Genomic DNA, 16,135 nt, shown 5'->3' with positions numbered 1-16,135 from the left:
GAACGTAAACCGTTTCTATCATTAGAAGCGGTAGCAAATATTTAAAATCTCTGCCATACGAGTTCGGCCTCGAAGAACATCACCACATGATTAAAAATTGATGCGCTCAACCCGTTATTCCCAGACACCTCATCTTGACTGTACTGGCACGGGTGTTCCGCTTTAAATAAATAAATGCTGATTATTTATTCACCTTTTTCTGGCACGACGAGTTTAAAACGATTATTGTTCCTAAATGGCGACGGGTTTGGTTCAGAATATTTTTTTTACATTAGTAGATGTTCGACGAAAGACCGTACGGATCCGGAGTTACCTTAAGCCGATAAGCCGATCAGGATGTATGTCTTGCAGCAGGGAAAATCGTCCTGCCGGAGCAAGTTGGATAATATCTTTCGTCCTGTGGTGCTGGCCAGTCAACTGTTTGGCGCTGCTCCACTTCCCTGGAAGGGTTTTGCAGATCCGGAGATTATTGCCAATCAGAATCTAACATGGGTTAAATTCCTGTGTGTTCTTCAGAATGTGTGGACGTTGGTCTTCTATGGTGGCAATGTGTACAGCATTTATACGCAGATACAAATATTTGCTGGCCAAAATGCCGTGGGGTCTTCCTTCGTTCAAATTTTGGTTCGTATCGTGACAGTTTACAGTATAATTATAACAACAACCATTTTCATCGGTTGCCGTATGCATTGGGAAAAGTACAATGAACTTGCTGCCAAATTGATTGATCTTGTTTATGGATTGGATTTTTTTGACGGTAGCAACATTTTCGAAAAACCATTCCAAAGACATTGGAAATTGATGGTTCTCACCGTTTTACTCGCAGCTGCATGTGTCATTTGTGAATTCGCCACAAACTTCGATGTGCTTTCTTCCTTTATATATCTAATCGGGTATCACACTTCGAATATCATCATCCTTCTGACGCTCAGTCAGTACAACTTTGCCATGGGTATCGTCTACGAAAGCTGTAAATGTGCCAGGAGGGCCATGGAATCCCTAGCTCAAAAGCAGAGCTCCCTCAACGCAACCGATCTCGTTAATGCAGTTCGTATCCTAAGAAACAAAAATCTTCAAGCCTGGCACCTCCTATACGGGATCAACAAAACATTCGGATGGCTGCTGATTAACGTGATTCTTAACGTGACAATTTCAACGAGTGTTGAGGTGCTAGAAATCTATCAATTTTGCCGGAAGCTCACATTTGATCAGAATGATTTCGTCTACCTGTTCTACGTCCTGGTGGTTATTGCTCTTCTGGTAGACCAAATCTTTCAAGTTCTGTATCCGAATCATTTGGTAAAGTTAGAGGTAAGTATCAGTTCAAAAATTAAGCCTTCTTACTTCAATTTGACTATTTGAACCAGTAGTTATTTTTGAACATAAGTTTAAAGCAAAATTATAAAACTTTATCTTTAACATTTGAGCTGATCTTTTCGATCTTTCAATAGCTGACCTGCTCGGTCTTTTAGCGGCATTCTTGCAATAGTCCTTGCACCACTAAGGTGGCGAGAAATGTCATATAGTAAACGGATATCTCCAATGGCGGCGGTTCTTTCTTTTTCTTCGGCAAGGAAGTTTGTCCAGGCTCTCTCGTCTCGTCTACAAGCTCATTCAACTGCCTTTTCCAGCTCCGCAAATCGTAAGCGGGCGGCTGCGTTGGCTGACCCGGTACATACCTGCTCAATTTCGGCTTTCGCCTTTCTCAGATCATCGACCATCCTCCAGGTTTCATTTGACATCCATTCACTTCTTCTTCCACACATCGTTTCTCATTGTTCGAATTTGATTTTTTAAATTCTAAACAAAGCTGAAGGATTCACCTTTCAAATAGTGTATAAAAATTCAAACGAATAAAAAAAAATACTTCGAGGTAAACAGGTGCGTGCAATGTGTCATAAAATGTTAGACTAAGCAGCAGAGGACGCCTGTTTTGCCCCACCTGGAGGTGCTGATTTCACCTCTTATCAGAACATTAAAATAAAAAATTTGCTGATTTGAGATTCAGATAATTAATTAATCGATCACAAAAGTTTATATTCTGAGACTGGAGCGTTGTTTTATTTTTTTGATTATCAATAAAAACGCAAATGAAACCGCCTTGCTATAAGCGTCAGTATAGTTCTTACTGACGCTTATAGCAAGACGGTTTCATTTGCGTTTTTATTGAAATGAGAAAAACGACAGTGAAAAATCGAAAAACGGCCAATGATAATTCAGCACTTGTATGCTTTTCCAATTTCACCCTCTTTTATGCTGGAGTCTTTGACTGCTGTCATACAGACTTAATATTTAAATTAGCTTATAAATAAGATTTCAATACTTTTAAAACTAGTTCACATCAAGGATTGCACTTTTAGACACAGATTAAGAAACATGAAAGTCTTATAAGTGCGAGACGAAAGCTTGACAACATCGGTGTAAGAGGGATTTTGTTCTAATATTGTTCTGCTTCTTGGCAACCAAATAATCAAGTGATTGCGCAGTTGTCGAGCTGGGGTGTAAAGGTTTAAACACTCGAGCGTTTGTCAAAATATCGTTATATAAGTTTATTAAATAAGTTTCAAGGAGCCAAACTCGCTTTTTTGTTTTTACAATCTTTTTCTTGGCTTAGCACTTTTTTTTAGAAGAAAAAAGAAGATAGAAAGGGAAAAATGAAAATAAAATAGAATTATAGACGAAGATCGATAGCTTTCAGAAAAGAGTAGATTTCAAACATGTAGTCCAAATCTAGCACACCTAGTACATCTCTCACTGGAACGTTAGGTGGTTTTCCTCGGGCCCGAAGGAAGTCTATTAAATTCGATCTGGCGACAAGGTGGACCTCGCACGACCAAACAATATGCTCAATGTCATGGTAACCTTTGCCGCAACCACACAAATTGCTGCCAGCAATGTCAAAACAATAGAGTACCGCGTCTAAGGAATAATGATTGGACATGAGACGGGAAAATATACGAATAAAATCCCGACTCAGGTCCAATCTATTAAACCAGGGTTTAAGGCTTACCCTTGGGATAATCGAGTGGAGCCACCGACCCAAATCATCCTCGTCCCATTTGCGCTGCCAGTTGACAAGAGAGTTTCTTCGAACCAAAATGTAAAATTCGTTGAAGACGATTTCATGTAGATACGTGTCGCCTTCCATCGCCCCCACCTTTTCCAGAGAGTCTGCCTTTTCATTACCCTGTATCGAGCAATGAGAGGGAACCCAAACAAAGGTGATGGTAAAGTGACGTTTTGATAAAGCACTCAAATTATTCCGTAGCTTCTCGAGGAAGTATGGCGAGTGCTTTCCCGGTTTTATCGAATGGATTGCTTCAACAGAGCTCAGGCTATCCGTTACAATATAGTAGTGTCCAACTGTCCGGGAAGCGACACTGTCCAAAGCGCAGTAAATAGCTGCTAACTCCGCTACATATACAGAGCATGGTGACTGGAGACTGTGAGAGGTGCTAAATATTTCGTTGAACACCCCAAAACCTGTTGTTTCGTCTATAAGTGATCCATCGGTAAAGTACATTTTATCAGCATCGACGTGTCTATATTTAGCTTCGAAAATTCTTGGAATCAGAAGAGGACGATGCGAGACCGGGATTCCACGAATTTCCTGCTGCATAGACAAATCAAACTGGACAGAAGAATTGTCGTAGTCTGGGCTACAAACACGAGTTGGGCAGTACGAAGAAGGGTTAACCTGCATTGACATGAAGATATGGTAAATAGACATAAATCTAGTTTGAATATTTTGCTCAAGTAGCCTTTCAAAATTATCAATTACCAATGGGTTCATGACCTCACACCTGATGAAGAACCGGAGTGATAATAAATTGAATCGATCTTTCAGTGGTAGTATGCCTACCAAAACTTCAAGGCTCATGTTATGAGTTGAAGGCATACAACCCAAAGCGATACGGAGACAACGGTATTGAATACGCTCGAGTTTAATGAGATGAGTTTTGGCAGCCGATTGGAAACAGAAGCTGCCATACTCCATCACTGAAAGAATAGTTGTTCGATATAGCTTAATTAAATCTTCAGGGTGAGCTCCCCACCAGGTGCCGGTAATTGAGCGGAGAAAATTAACTCTTTGCTGGCATTTTCCTTTCAGATACTCAATGTGAGCTTTCCAAGTGCACTTGGAACCAAACCAAACCCCAAGATACTTAAAACACCTCGATTGAGTGATCGTTCTGCCTAGGAGCTGAAGCTGAGGCTGAGCAGGTCTACACTTTCTAGAGAAACCAACTATCTCCGTTTTCTGTGGAGAAAACTCAATCCCAAGCCCCAAAGACCAGGTTGACTAAAGTATCTTGTAAAGGCCCGAGCAGATGAGACTCTGTAGCTCCTGTAACAGATACTACACCATCATCTGCAAGTTGTCTTAGAGTGCAGCCTTCAGAGAGACAACTGTCGATGTCGCTTACGTAGAAGTTATACAATAGTGGACTCAAACATGAACCTTGCGGGAGACCCATATAAGAGATCCTTCTAATTTTAAGATCTCCGTGAGCAAAGTTCAAATGTCTCTCACAAAGCAAGCTGTATAAGATGTTGTTCAAAAGAGGAGTGCAACTTGTCTGACAAAACCTCTATTGAGACTGCATCAAAAGCTCCTTTTATGTCAAGAAACACTGATGCCATTTGCTCACGTTTTGCATACGCCATTTGTATCTCTGAAGACAGCAAAGCAAGACAATCGTTCGTCCCTTTGCCCCTGCGAAACCCAAATTGAGTATCTGAAAGGAGACCATTTGTTTCAACCCATTTATCCAATCGGAACAAAATCATTTTCTCCATCAATTTCCGAATGCAAGACAACATCGCTATTGGACGGTACGAATTGAAATCAGACGCAGGTTTTCCAGGCTTTTGGATAGCAATAACTCTCACTTGTCTCCAATCTTCGGGAACAATGTTAAACTCCAAGAATTGATTGAATAAATTTAACAAGCGAAATTTTGCGGCATCAGGAAGGTTTTTCAACAAGTTAAATTTTATTTTATCAACTCCTGGAGATGAATTGTTACAAGAAAGGAGAGCAATTGAGAATTCTACCATCGAAAAGCCGGAATCCAGATCGCATCTATTCGGAGGCACACTTCGGATGATTTTTTGCACAGGTGTGGAATCTGGACAAATTCAGTTTCAGTCGTGCAGTCGTCGGGCGCGGTTCACTTTATTATGCTCTCTTCATCGTTTGTGTTAGCTATATCGAGTGAAACTATAGTGCAGTGCTATTGAAACGAAATTAGGAAAGAAAATTCGGAAACGATAACCAGGTTTTGCCTGGAAAATGATTCCCAACATTTTGTGGAACAATTTGTTCAAAAATCTGTTAAGCAGCTAAGTTCGCGAGTGAAAATAATCCGAAAGCCAACCCGGAGTTGGGAGAAATTCTAGAAATCGGAAAAAAGAGGAAAAAATATTTTACGCGTCTTTCATGTGTGCGTGCAAGAAAAATGTCAGGTGTTGGCTGCACGAAAAATTCGTGCAGTTTGTACATCTATTAGGCTTTTCGCGTTGCTTTGGCGTTTATTATGTGCTTGCCTACTTCGATTGCCGGGAACGCGAGTCACTACGAGATGGATGTATGCGGATTGTGTTTTGATCCCAGAATCATATAACATTGCTGGATGTTTGGAAATCGGACTATTTTCGGGCTAAGTATCAAACTCATGATCTCTAAATGATTTTCATAATTTTAAATTATCTAAATAATATTGCCATAGTGTTATATATTTGTTAGGGATAAATTTAATTTAACCTTTTTTAGTGTAAAATTTGGCTAGGTATATGCGTTTTTTGGATATTTATTGAAAATGCATAAATGTTAAAATTTTTGTTTTTTCAATACATAATTTAAAGCGCAAATTTGTTTAACATTCAAACTTAATTCTTATATAAAACTCAACTAATAGTAAATTTCTTTAAACTAATTCTTGTAAATAATCTTACTTATTCCATTGTTAATTATATTACAGAAGCTTAACTGAGAATGGTTTCACATACAAAATCAAGTTTCGAAAAATCAATGTGAATATTTAATTTTTCTTTTGTTAGATAATTGCTATTGCTTCTATTTTGTCAAAAATTATCATATTTTCATACAAATTAGGAACCAGCCAGAAACGAAAGAAACTTAGACCTACTGCAGCATTTAAGTTTACATTTTTTTATTTAATTTTTTTTTCAATTGCGCTTTTTTATTGTATTACATAACATGATACTACACATGAAATTTAAAATTACGCTGTATTTATAATTACACTTCTGCATACATTAATAAATGAGTTATCGTACATATTGCTCAATTAACAGATCGCCCTAAACACATACCTTAACATAAACTTTCTTTTCAGATCCGTATCCTTTTATCAAAATTTCTAATTTTATTTGACTTTATGTTTATTCAATATTTCGAGTAATTATCCTTCCCAACAGATATCGTATATAATTTTATATTTCTAGAAGGAATGCATCTGGGGATAACCCAAAGAGATTATTGCAAGCGGCACGGGTAGCCGGCCATTGTAGGTTTCTGAGGGTTGGATGCCTTCCTTCGACGAACCATCGGACCGTGGAAGCCCTAGAAGAAATTCGAAGGCCAAGCCACACAGACATAGGCAGGACCTCGCTACCGATGGGGGAACCATACATACATACATACAGGTGTGGAATCTGGACAAATTTTCCGCGCGAAGTTAAAAATCCATCTATGCGAATGTTCTTCACTTTCGTTCGTGGAAGAACGATTACGCATGCTACGTGCCACATTCCACAAAGTGCTTAAGGATGTTTCCCGCGATAAACCTCCCACAAAATTACACCAATGCGCGCGTTTTTTCCCCTTGATCAGGTTTTTGAATTGTTTCTCAAGAGAAAAATACGTGTTGAAGTTATCCAGGGTTCGGTGTTTCCGACAAACTTTAAGAGCGTTCGATTTGTCTTTGTAAAGTTTGGAACACTGACTGTCCCACCATGGATTGGGAGGCCTTCGACGAACAGATGAATCTGGGATGGCTTTCGTTTGAGATTTTACAGCACTTTCATAAATCATTCGAGCAAGAAAGCTGTATTCCTCTAAAGGAGGTAAAACATCCACAGAACGAATGGCTGAAACGACTGCGTCCGAGTACTTTTTCCAGTCGATGTGTCTTGTGAGGTCATATGCCATATTTGTTGAATTTGAAGTATTGACCCCATTGGTGATTGTAATTTTGATAGGCAAGTGGTCACTACCATTGGGATCAGGGATTACCTTCCATTGGCAATCCAATGATAGTGAACTTGAGCAGAGTGAGAGGTCAATTGCACTTTGTCTTGCAGGAGGTTTAGGTACTCGTGATTTTTCACCCGTGTTCAAAATTGTTAAATTGAAACTGTCACAAATGTCATAGATAAAAGTAGAACGACTATCGTCAATTTGCTCCCCCCAGACAGTCCCATGTGAATCAAAGTCACCCAAGATCAACCTGGGCTCAGGTAACACTGAGCACAGGTCTTCTAGGTGATTTCGATTCACTGTAACTCTCTGAGGCCAGTACAAACTCACAATGCACAAGTCCTTACCTCTTATAGTTGTATGACAAGCAACAGCTTCAATTGCTCCCGACAAAGGGAGGTGGATTCTATAAAAAGAGTGGTGCTTATTGATCCCCATAAGCACCCTTCCATAAGAATCGTTGCGATCCAAACGAATAATGTTGAAATTGTGGAATGAGATGTTTGATTGAGAAGAAAGCCATGTTTCAGAAAGGGCAAAAATATCGCAACTAGTTTCATGAAGAAGAAATTTGAACGGATCCAGTTTAGAAATAAGACTACGGCAATTCCACTGTAGAACAGTGATATCTCCGACCTCTCGGCGTAAATTAGCCATCGAGAGAGATAAACGCTGAAAGAAGGGGCCAAGTTTGCATCAATTGCTTCAAAAATGTCTTCACCACAGGTAGCATTGAAGTCACAATGCCCCTGATCGATTCCGATACATTGAAAGAAGAAAAAATCCATTTAAGATATCAGACAATTTTGACTGTCCCAGCGACTCTTAAATGCCTCACACAAGGAGATATCATGGGGTGAGCCCCCGCAATAGACACATTTCTGTTCAATTGCTGAGCACGCTCCTTCCCCATGAGTCTCCCCACAGTTGGAACAACGCGTCTTGTTGCAGCAGTGTGACCCAGTGTGTCCCAATTTTATGCAATTTTTACATTGCAACGGTCGAGGCACAAAGAGCCGCACAGGCAGCCTTAAAATTCCGTCAATCAAGACGTAATTAGGGAGGGCGGTACCCGCAAAGGTAACACGAAATGAGTCTGAAGGTGAGTACACTTTGTTTCCATTCACGACACGGTGGCAGTACTGAGTTGGCGGCATTCCAAGATTTCGACCGAAGCCGAATCAAGGCTCTTAAACTTACCAACGCCGTTGGATTTCACGTAATCAGCTTTCAGACTCATTTCCGTGATTACACCCTCGATCTCTACGTCTCGAGACGGAATGTAAACATGGTATTCTAAATTTATGAAATTGCTGGTAGCAATTTCATTAGCAGCTTTTCGGTTGGCCACTACAACGCGCAATTTATTTGGTCGCACCTTTGTTATACTGGCCACGGAAGTCCACCTCGCCAGATCTTTGGTGATCTGTACCACGTTAAGCTGTTTACCGTTTTTTTTGGGCCGGATAAAAACCACCCAAGGCCCAGTAAAAGTTGAACCATCTGTGTAGGTTCGGAGACGGGTTGCTCTTCTCTCAACTGTGGATGATGCAGAATTATCATCCATCCGAGAAAGATTAATACCTGAAGGACCAGCATCAGGCGAATCCTCCAGATGCTCTTCATTCTCTTTGATGACATTCTCATCATCCACAGTTGGTGGGTTTAACCCCCCGCCTTCCCTCATAAAAAATAAATAAAATAAAGATTACTTGCAAGCAGTTTAGTGTCCGGCACCGTCTCCACCACGTAGTCGTCCTTCGTTGATTGAAGATGGCGACGTCTGGCAAAATGCTGGGTCCTCCTTGTATCCCGATTACGGCAATCAGAACCAGAATCCTCGGAACGCCCTCCTCGGTACGCAAACCCGTATGTTCAGAGCGAACAAAGAATACCCTTTTGATAACGATGGCCTTGGTGGTGTTGATGACAACGGCAGCCAATCTGCTGCAGTTGGCGAGCCGGTGACTACCTCGCACCAGTTTTTGGCTTGTAAGAGACGGCAATTGTTAACCGAACCAGCAGGAATATCCACGATATGTGACAAAACTGCACTTTATACGTTATAAAAACAACCAATTTTCGATTTTTAGGAAAAAATTTCACTTGAAAACGGTAGTGAAAAAAAAAGAGATAGATGAACATTTGTTGCAGATAGTTTCGTCTTTGACTAAAAGGCGTTACCTCTCAGAGTAAGGAGGTAACCGTATGGGATCTTTCCAGGGCAAACCGTGTAATGCGTAACGCATAGTTTTTTTTCTGGATCCTTTCAATCCTGTCGCTTCGGGTGCCCACACTAGGGCCGGATAATCTAAAACGCTGCGTTCGAACGAGCAGAATAAAATTTTCAATGAGGTTACTCTTTCGAGTGAGCTTCCATTTAAAGCGTAGTCGTAAACGATTGAGGCTCTACTCCCAAAGAAGCTTATGCACTTACACTATTGATGCTATTGACTTCCATTCCATGTATTTCGCACCATACCAGTAATTTGTGACTATGGGGGTTTTCGGAGAAGGCAGAAAGCAATCGTGATGAAACACGATGTATACTCGTTAAGTCTCAGTCAAGCATTGATTTTTTTATTCCGGTTCAAAAGGGATTTTACAAACTTACAAAAACGTGTTAGTACGAAAGAATTTGTTTCACATAGAATCTGGTCGAATAAAATAGATCATTTCTCCGCAAATAAGTAACGCACAACAAAAGTAAAAATGTCATTTTGTAGGGTTTTTATTTCACTTTAAGGAAAAAAAAAAAAATACATAAAAATCATTCATCAGCTTTTCGGCTGAATTTTCGAACTTTTTTTTGTGATACCACCCGTCATTTTTTGCACAGTACTGCTGGTAACCTCATTCGCCATCTTGTTCCACCACTTTTCCATTTGAGCGGGTTTTTTCATGGTCCTGCCACATTTCTTCAGTTTGCCCTTAACTACAGAGAAAACCCGATTTTATCACCCCCATGATGAATTTTAGAGTGATAAATCGGGGAGAGTGATAAAATCGGGAGATTTTGCAAAAATGATTTTGATCCGTTCTAATCTAATAAATTACTTTAAAAAACGTGTATTATCCCAATAAAACAATGTAGAGGTTTTGTAGTAGATATACCCTTTTTTGACATATTACTAGTTATTATTATTATTAATTTAATTTAGGACATTTAATACATATTACTAGTGATAGGTCCTTTTCACATCAAAACATCATTCAATATTGTTTTTACTTTTCTAAACAGCTTGTTTCGATCGGAGTTATCAGAAAAAATAAATATTTATTCTTAAATGGTCCAACTACTAATGATCTAATTATTTCTTTTGGTTAAAAATTACTGAAGATTAGATTCAAAGCTTCCGTTTGAATCAAAATCAAAACCGACCACTGAGGCAACATCACTTCTGCTTATTTCAACCGAAGATTAGAATAATAAAATGGTACAGATGGAAACTGCATGCGATGAGTCTCGATTGCAAATGGATTGAGTTTTTGTTCTCCGCTTTGTGCGAGCGGTTGTCGAAATGACGAAATGACAAATCATACTGATCTCAACAAAAAAGATTTTGATAGCAATTTACTGGTCCATGCAAAAACTGGAGCGCGGCAAATGCTTTGCGAACGCAAGTTAGCTCATTTATAAAGAAGTCTTAGCTTCAAACGCGTGTGTATTTCATTAATTTCTATATTTGTTTCAGCTTTGAGAACGGAGTAAAGTGTAATTGATTTGACTTCAAATTTGTTATTTATAGAGACATTCCATTCCATTTTTATGTTTAGAATAACATTTACATTTTAGGAAATGACACCAAAGATAGCAAACTTTGAGAAAAAGAAGCGGAACTCACTGAGCCTGAAGGATAAGTTGAAAGTTCTTCGGATACTTGAAGGCAAAAAAAATGACGAATGATTTAACATACATCGCACAACAGTCCGTAAAATTCAACAAAATGCGTAGTCCATCACTCGAGCCGCTGCATATCGCAATTGTCGTGGAAATTCAAACTACAAGTGGTCGGGATTCGACCAGATCGAACTGAACGCCATCAGCAGTTTTCTGAGAAACTTGAATTTAAAGTACTAATATTTTCATCTTTGGACAAAATCTGTAAAACTTATCAAACCGAACCAATAGTTTATAACCCAAGGAACACTTCCCAGTGAATAAATTTACTTGTTTTGGTCTCGCAGACGAATGACATGAGTTTCAAAATCTGCAGTTTAAAAATTATCTCTTGGCGTTCAGTTCGGTCTGGTCGAAGCCAGGCCAAGTATGCTTCAACAGGTATGAACAAGAATTTGGAAGATTGTTTGTTTCTGTGGTTTCTCAACCAAAGGCGTGTTAACAAAACCGTATCCACGACCATGATTATTTTGAAAGCAAAATCATTCGCTGGAAGATGCGGTGTTCCTGTATCTTTTAAATTTTCCCATCACTGGGCTCAAAATTTCAAAGTGAGGTACGGCATTCGGAAGCTTAAGCTTTGCGGGGAAATATTATCAAGTGATTCAGGAAGTATATCTGGTTTTCTCAAACAATTTCATGACGAATTACAGAGTCGTGAGCTAACAACTCAAATGATTTACAACGCAGATGAATCTGGATTGTTTTTTAAAATGTTTCCGTCAGAAACACTTGTTGGTCCTAGCGAGAAAAATGCTGCAGGGCGTAAAGTTGACAAACAGCGGATAACTTTTATGCCATGTTGTAATGCAACCGGAGACCACAAGTTACAGATGGTTATCATCGGAAAATAAAAAATCCTAGAGCTTTCAAAAATTTTAAGGTTCCCGTCAAATATTTCGTCTCTAAAAATGCCTGGATGACTCGAGTGATTTTCCAAAACTGGTTCCTTCAGGACTTCGTACCAGCAGTACGCAAATTTTCAACCGAAATGTCTATTCCTCCTAACGCTGTGTTGTTACTGGATAATTGCTCAGCACATCATATGAATGATGAGCTAAAAAGCGATGATGGTTTGATAACTGTTTTTTTTATGCCTCCAAATGTGACTGCAATGATTCAACCCATGGATTAGAATGTAATTCAGAACTGTAAACAAAAGTATCGTCAAAAACTTTTGCTGCATGTCATGGATCGCGAAATCGATATAGGTCAAAGCTTGAAGAGCATAACGTTGAGGGATGTATGTTTCTGGATGCACGATGCTTGGGGTGAAATACAGCGTACAGTAATCCAGCAGTCCTGTAAGAAAATTGGATTTGTTTTAAATAACAAGCTCGTTCACGAAGATGGTGTTCCCTTGATCCATTTGATTGATGAACACAACCGCGATGAAACTATTTTGCCACAGGACCCTGAGGAAAGATATGCAAGTAAAGCAACGGATGAAGAAATTCTGAACATGACGCTGGATGATCAGTCAGCATCAAACGAGCCCCTCGAATCATTGGAGCCATTAACATTTTCGAATGTAGCACCAGACTCAGAATCAGCGGCATCTACCCCAAATGATTCATGTGAAACTTCGAGAAACCTAAATGATGTTGAAGCTGTACGTATATTGGACAACATAGTTGAATGGGCTGATGCTTCAGATCTCTCTGCTTTAAGATCACTTGAATTATTCTGTTATACCATTATATTTAGTTATAATTGTATCCAACAACTTTGATTTAGTTAAAATTGTAATAACAAAAAACTTGTTTAAAACTTGACTTTTTTGTGTAAAAATCTTGATACGTCCCTGATCAATCATCTTCACTTTCAATATCGATATAATAATCCATCAGTTTTATCCCTTCAAAATGATTTCAACCCTAAGATGGACAACGAAAATGGAAAAAGGCGATATTTAGTATTTTTGCGTTGAGTAAAATATGATGACAAAATCGGGTAAAAAATGACACAAAATCGGGGGTAGACAAAATCGGTGTGTGACAAAATCGGGTTTTTACTGTATTGCCCAATATTTCTCGATCGGACGAGAATCCGGACAGTTTGGTGGATTGATACTTTTTTCAACAAAATCGATCTTGTTCTCCTTAAACCACTTAACGACATCCCGGCTGTAGTGGCAGCTTGCCAAGCCCGGCCAGAACTTCACCGGACCTTTGTGGCAAAACCCTCTTCTGGAGACATTCTTCTTTGTAAACATTTCATTCATTGTGTCCCCAGTGATGAAAATCTTAGTCTTCTTCCCACAACTACAGATCCCTTGCCAAATCATCAACTTACGAGCAAATTTATCTGCGAAAACAAACTTGAATCTACCCGCAACATTACCTTTACGATTCGCAAGGTAAAATTTGTTACCGGGTATTTGTCCAAAATCCATTTTGACGTTGCGGCGTCCATCAAAATGCATCCGTTGTACTTGGTCAACACTTTCTTGTACAACTTCCTTGCCCTGGTTTTGGCAACCAGGTTTTGTTTCAGTGTCCTGTTGGGGTGTTTGCTTGCATGACACGACCGCCAGCCTTCTAGCAAACAAATTCGTCGAGCTGTACTGTGGTTCGTCTTGAACTTTTTCGCCAAATCACGCAAGGAGATTCCAGGATTATTGTGAACTGATCGAATTATCTTTGCTCGAAGCTTCCGGTCATATGTTCCACTTTTACGCCTGGTTTGTTTAGCTTGATCCACCGTAAGGGTCTCCCGGTAACGTTGCAGTACCGAATTTACAGTCGATTTTGGATATTTCAGGAATTTTGCGATCTTTACCCCTGACCACGTCGGTTTCTCTACGTGAGTGTGCAGAATTTTCTCTAGCCTTTCGCGTTCCATCGTCGATAACTTTTGACTGACTGCTTCAATCTTGATGAAATTTTCACCACTAAGTAAACAAACCATCCGGATCAAAACACTGTCAATAGATTCGCGATGTGACAACTAGGGGCGCTGCAGTAAATGAAAAAATGTGACCAGATTCTATGTGAAACAGAGTTTACCAACTCTGCTTCAATATAACTGCCCCATTGAAGCCAAAATATGGTTTAGTAATTATTCCTAGACTTGAAAATAGTTGTTATTTTACTGGATATTTTGCAATTATGATGAAACCTAAATTAAGCTTTAGGGCTGCTTCTTGAGCCGATTTCCGTGAGTTTGAGCTGAAGAGTAAGCATCGAAAACAGTTGAACCGAATAAATTTTTTAATAACTGTCCGCCAACTGCATCATTGATATAAGTCGCGAATGAAATAAAGATGTTAAAATGACTATATTCGAAATAATACAAACATGCGCTTTGGCTTTCAGGGAGTTTTATTCGTAGCTCAACAATTGTATTTAATATAGTGAAACAAAAATTGCTACCAGGGACAGCCTGATTCATTGCAAATATTTACATATTTGATGATACTTTTTTTTTCTTTTTAGATGATTAAAACAGGATTGAATCTTTGCCAATTCAACAAAGTTGAAATAATGGATGAGGTAAATATGAACGATTTCTAAATAAATTGGCTTGTTCATTGTTTTTTGGTTTTTCATCTTTTTCATAACCATTTGAAAATGTATGTCTCAAATGTTGTCTTCATATTAATAAATCTTTTGAGATTCCACTTGCATAAAGATCCAATTTTTATTAATTTTATTTTTCCAGGTTCGAAGTTTCTCGGAGCTGATTCTTATGCAGGAAGACAAATTAGAAGCCTGCGGTATCGTTGAACTCGATCTATCTGTTCTAGCAGCGGTAAGCTATTTTCGAATTTAGAATTCGATTATGTTTGCTTTAGTTTTTAAATATTTATTTGACATATTGACATGCAAATTCACTTTCATTACTCGGATTTTCAAAGTTTTTTTTTTTTGTATTTTTGATTTTTCTTCTCAATTAGTTTCAAACAGCCTGCTCAATGTTGTTTTGAATTTCTATAAGTACCTAATTTTTTTTTCCAAACATGTTTCAGATGGTTGGAGTTCTTACAACTTATGTGGTATTGATGATCCAGTACGACAAATCGAGCTACAAAATGTTCGAAACCCCTACATAGTTTGCAATGAAGGAACGGTAAAGTATTGTGGATAAGAAAAAAGGTAAAAGACTAATTTAATAATATGTGTACCTTTGTATTGACATTTTGAAAACTTGTATAAAATAATAATGTATAAGCTTTTTTGAAATCAATTTTCATGATGACATTTTTCTTATCCAATCGATGACTCACATGAGTCTCTTTTAAGCAAAGATATATCTTGTCTGTGGTATACCGGCAGTAAAATTGTGTTTAACTTACCTGATAATGTACTCACGGATCTTTTCCGGATCGTACCGTTGCTGGCTGCAGAAAGTGATCGCCGGCATCGTTCCGACCCACTGGCGAAAGTTCTTATCCAGCTTCACCACCGTCGGATTGGCTTGATAGCGATTCATCTGCACCAGACCAATCTGCAGGGAGGCGTACATGGCCAAAGCAATTATGACGGCCCAGATAAGTCTGTCAATTTGAAAGACATCAAACGAGGAATTTAGTTTTAACAACCGAAAGATCAAGAGTATTAATTCATCACATAGTTTAGAAACAGAATTTTAATCAGTTTCTCAACAGACATTTGTTTTTGTAAGAAAAGGTGTATTTCTCTTGAACGAGAAAAACTCAGCCCAGAAAATGTTGTTTTCCAACAAACTTTTCATATGACTCCAGCCCTACCTTTCCAGTAGATGCTTCCGGCTATCGACCACAAACTGCAACCCTTCCACTCCGATGGCTCTAACTAACTTATGACGGAACGACGACGACGGCATCACATCATAACTTGCGTTTAACTTGGTCCGAACTGATGGGACCAGAACTGGGTTCCGTTTTCCCCATTCCGCAACTAGTAGACTTTTCTTGGGCCTTTTGAAGGTTATAGTTTTTAACGCGGCACTACCGGTTGAACTTTGCCACGAAGGGTAACTTTTTTCTGTTTTTGTCATTGCCCGGAAATGAAACAGATCGCAACAAA

General features: G+C 39.0%; 1 protein-coding gene across 1 annotated transcript; it reads left to right on the top strand.

Moving 5' to 3' along the window:
* The first annotated feature begins 336 nt into the window (after positions 1-336).
* Positions 337-15,180, top strand: LOC129752532 (putative gustatory receptor 59f). Its single transcript, XM_055748306.1, has 4 exons — positions 337-1,311; positions 14,564-14,620; positions 14,790-14,879; positions 15,097-15,180. Exons 1-4 carry the CDS (start codon positions 337-339, stop codon positions 15,178-15,180), a joined length of 1,206 nt encoding a protein of 401 aa, XP_055604281.1.
* Positions 15,181-16,135: the final 955 nt, after the last annotated feature.

Source organism: Uranotaenia lowii, chromosome 3 (genome assembly GCF_029784155.1).
Source record: "Uranotaenia lowii strain MFRU-FL chromosome 3, ASM2978415v1, whole genome shotgun sequence".
NCBI lineage: Eukaryota > Metazoa > Arthropoda > Insecta > Diptera > Culicidae > Uranotaenia > Uranotaenia lowii.
This window is presented reverse-complemented; position numbering and strand designations above follow the sequence as displayed.

Excerpts from the sequence above, each read along its gene's own strand:
- LOC129752532 (XM_055748306.1), top strand. The coding sequence starts at position 337 with ATGTATGTCTTGCAGCAGGGAAAATCGTCCTGCCGGAGCAAGTTGGAT. Across the intron at positions 14,621-14,789 it reads AAGTTGAAATAATGGATGAG|GTTCGAAGTTTCTCGGAGCT; the intron begins GTAAATATGAAC and ends TTATTTTTCCAG. Across the intron at positions 14,880-15,096 it reads ATCTATCTGTTCTAGCAGCG|ATGGTTGGAGTTCTTACAAC; the intron begins GTAAGCTATTTT and ends AACATGTTTCAG.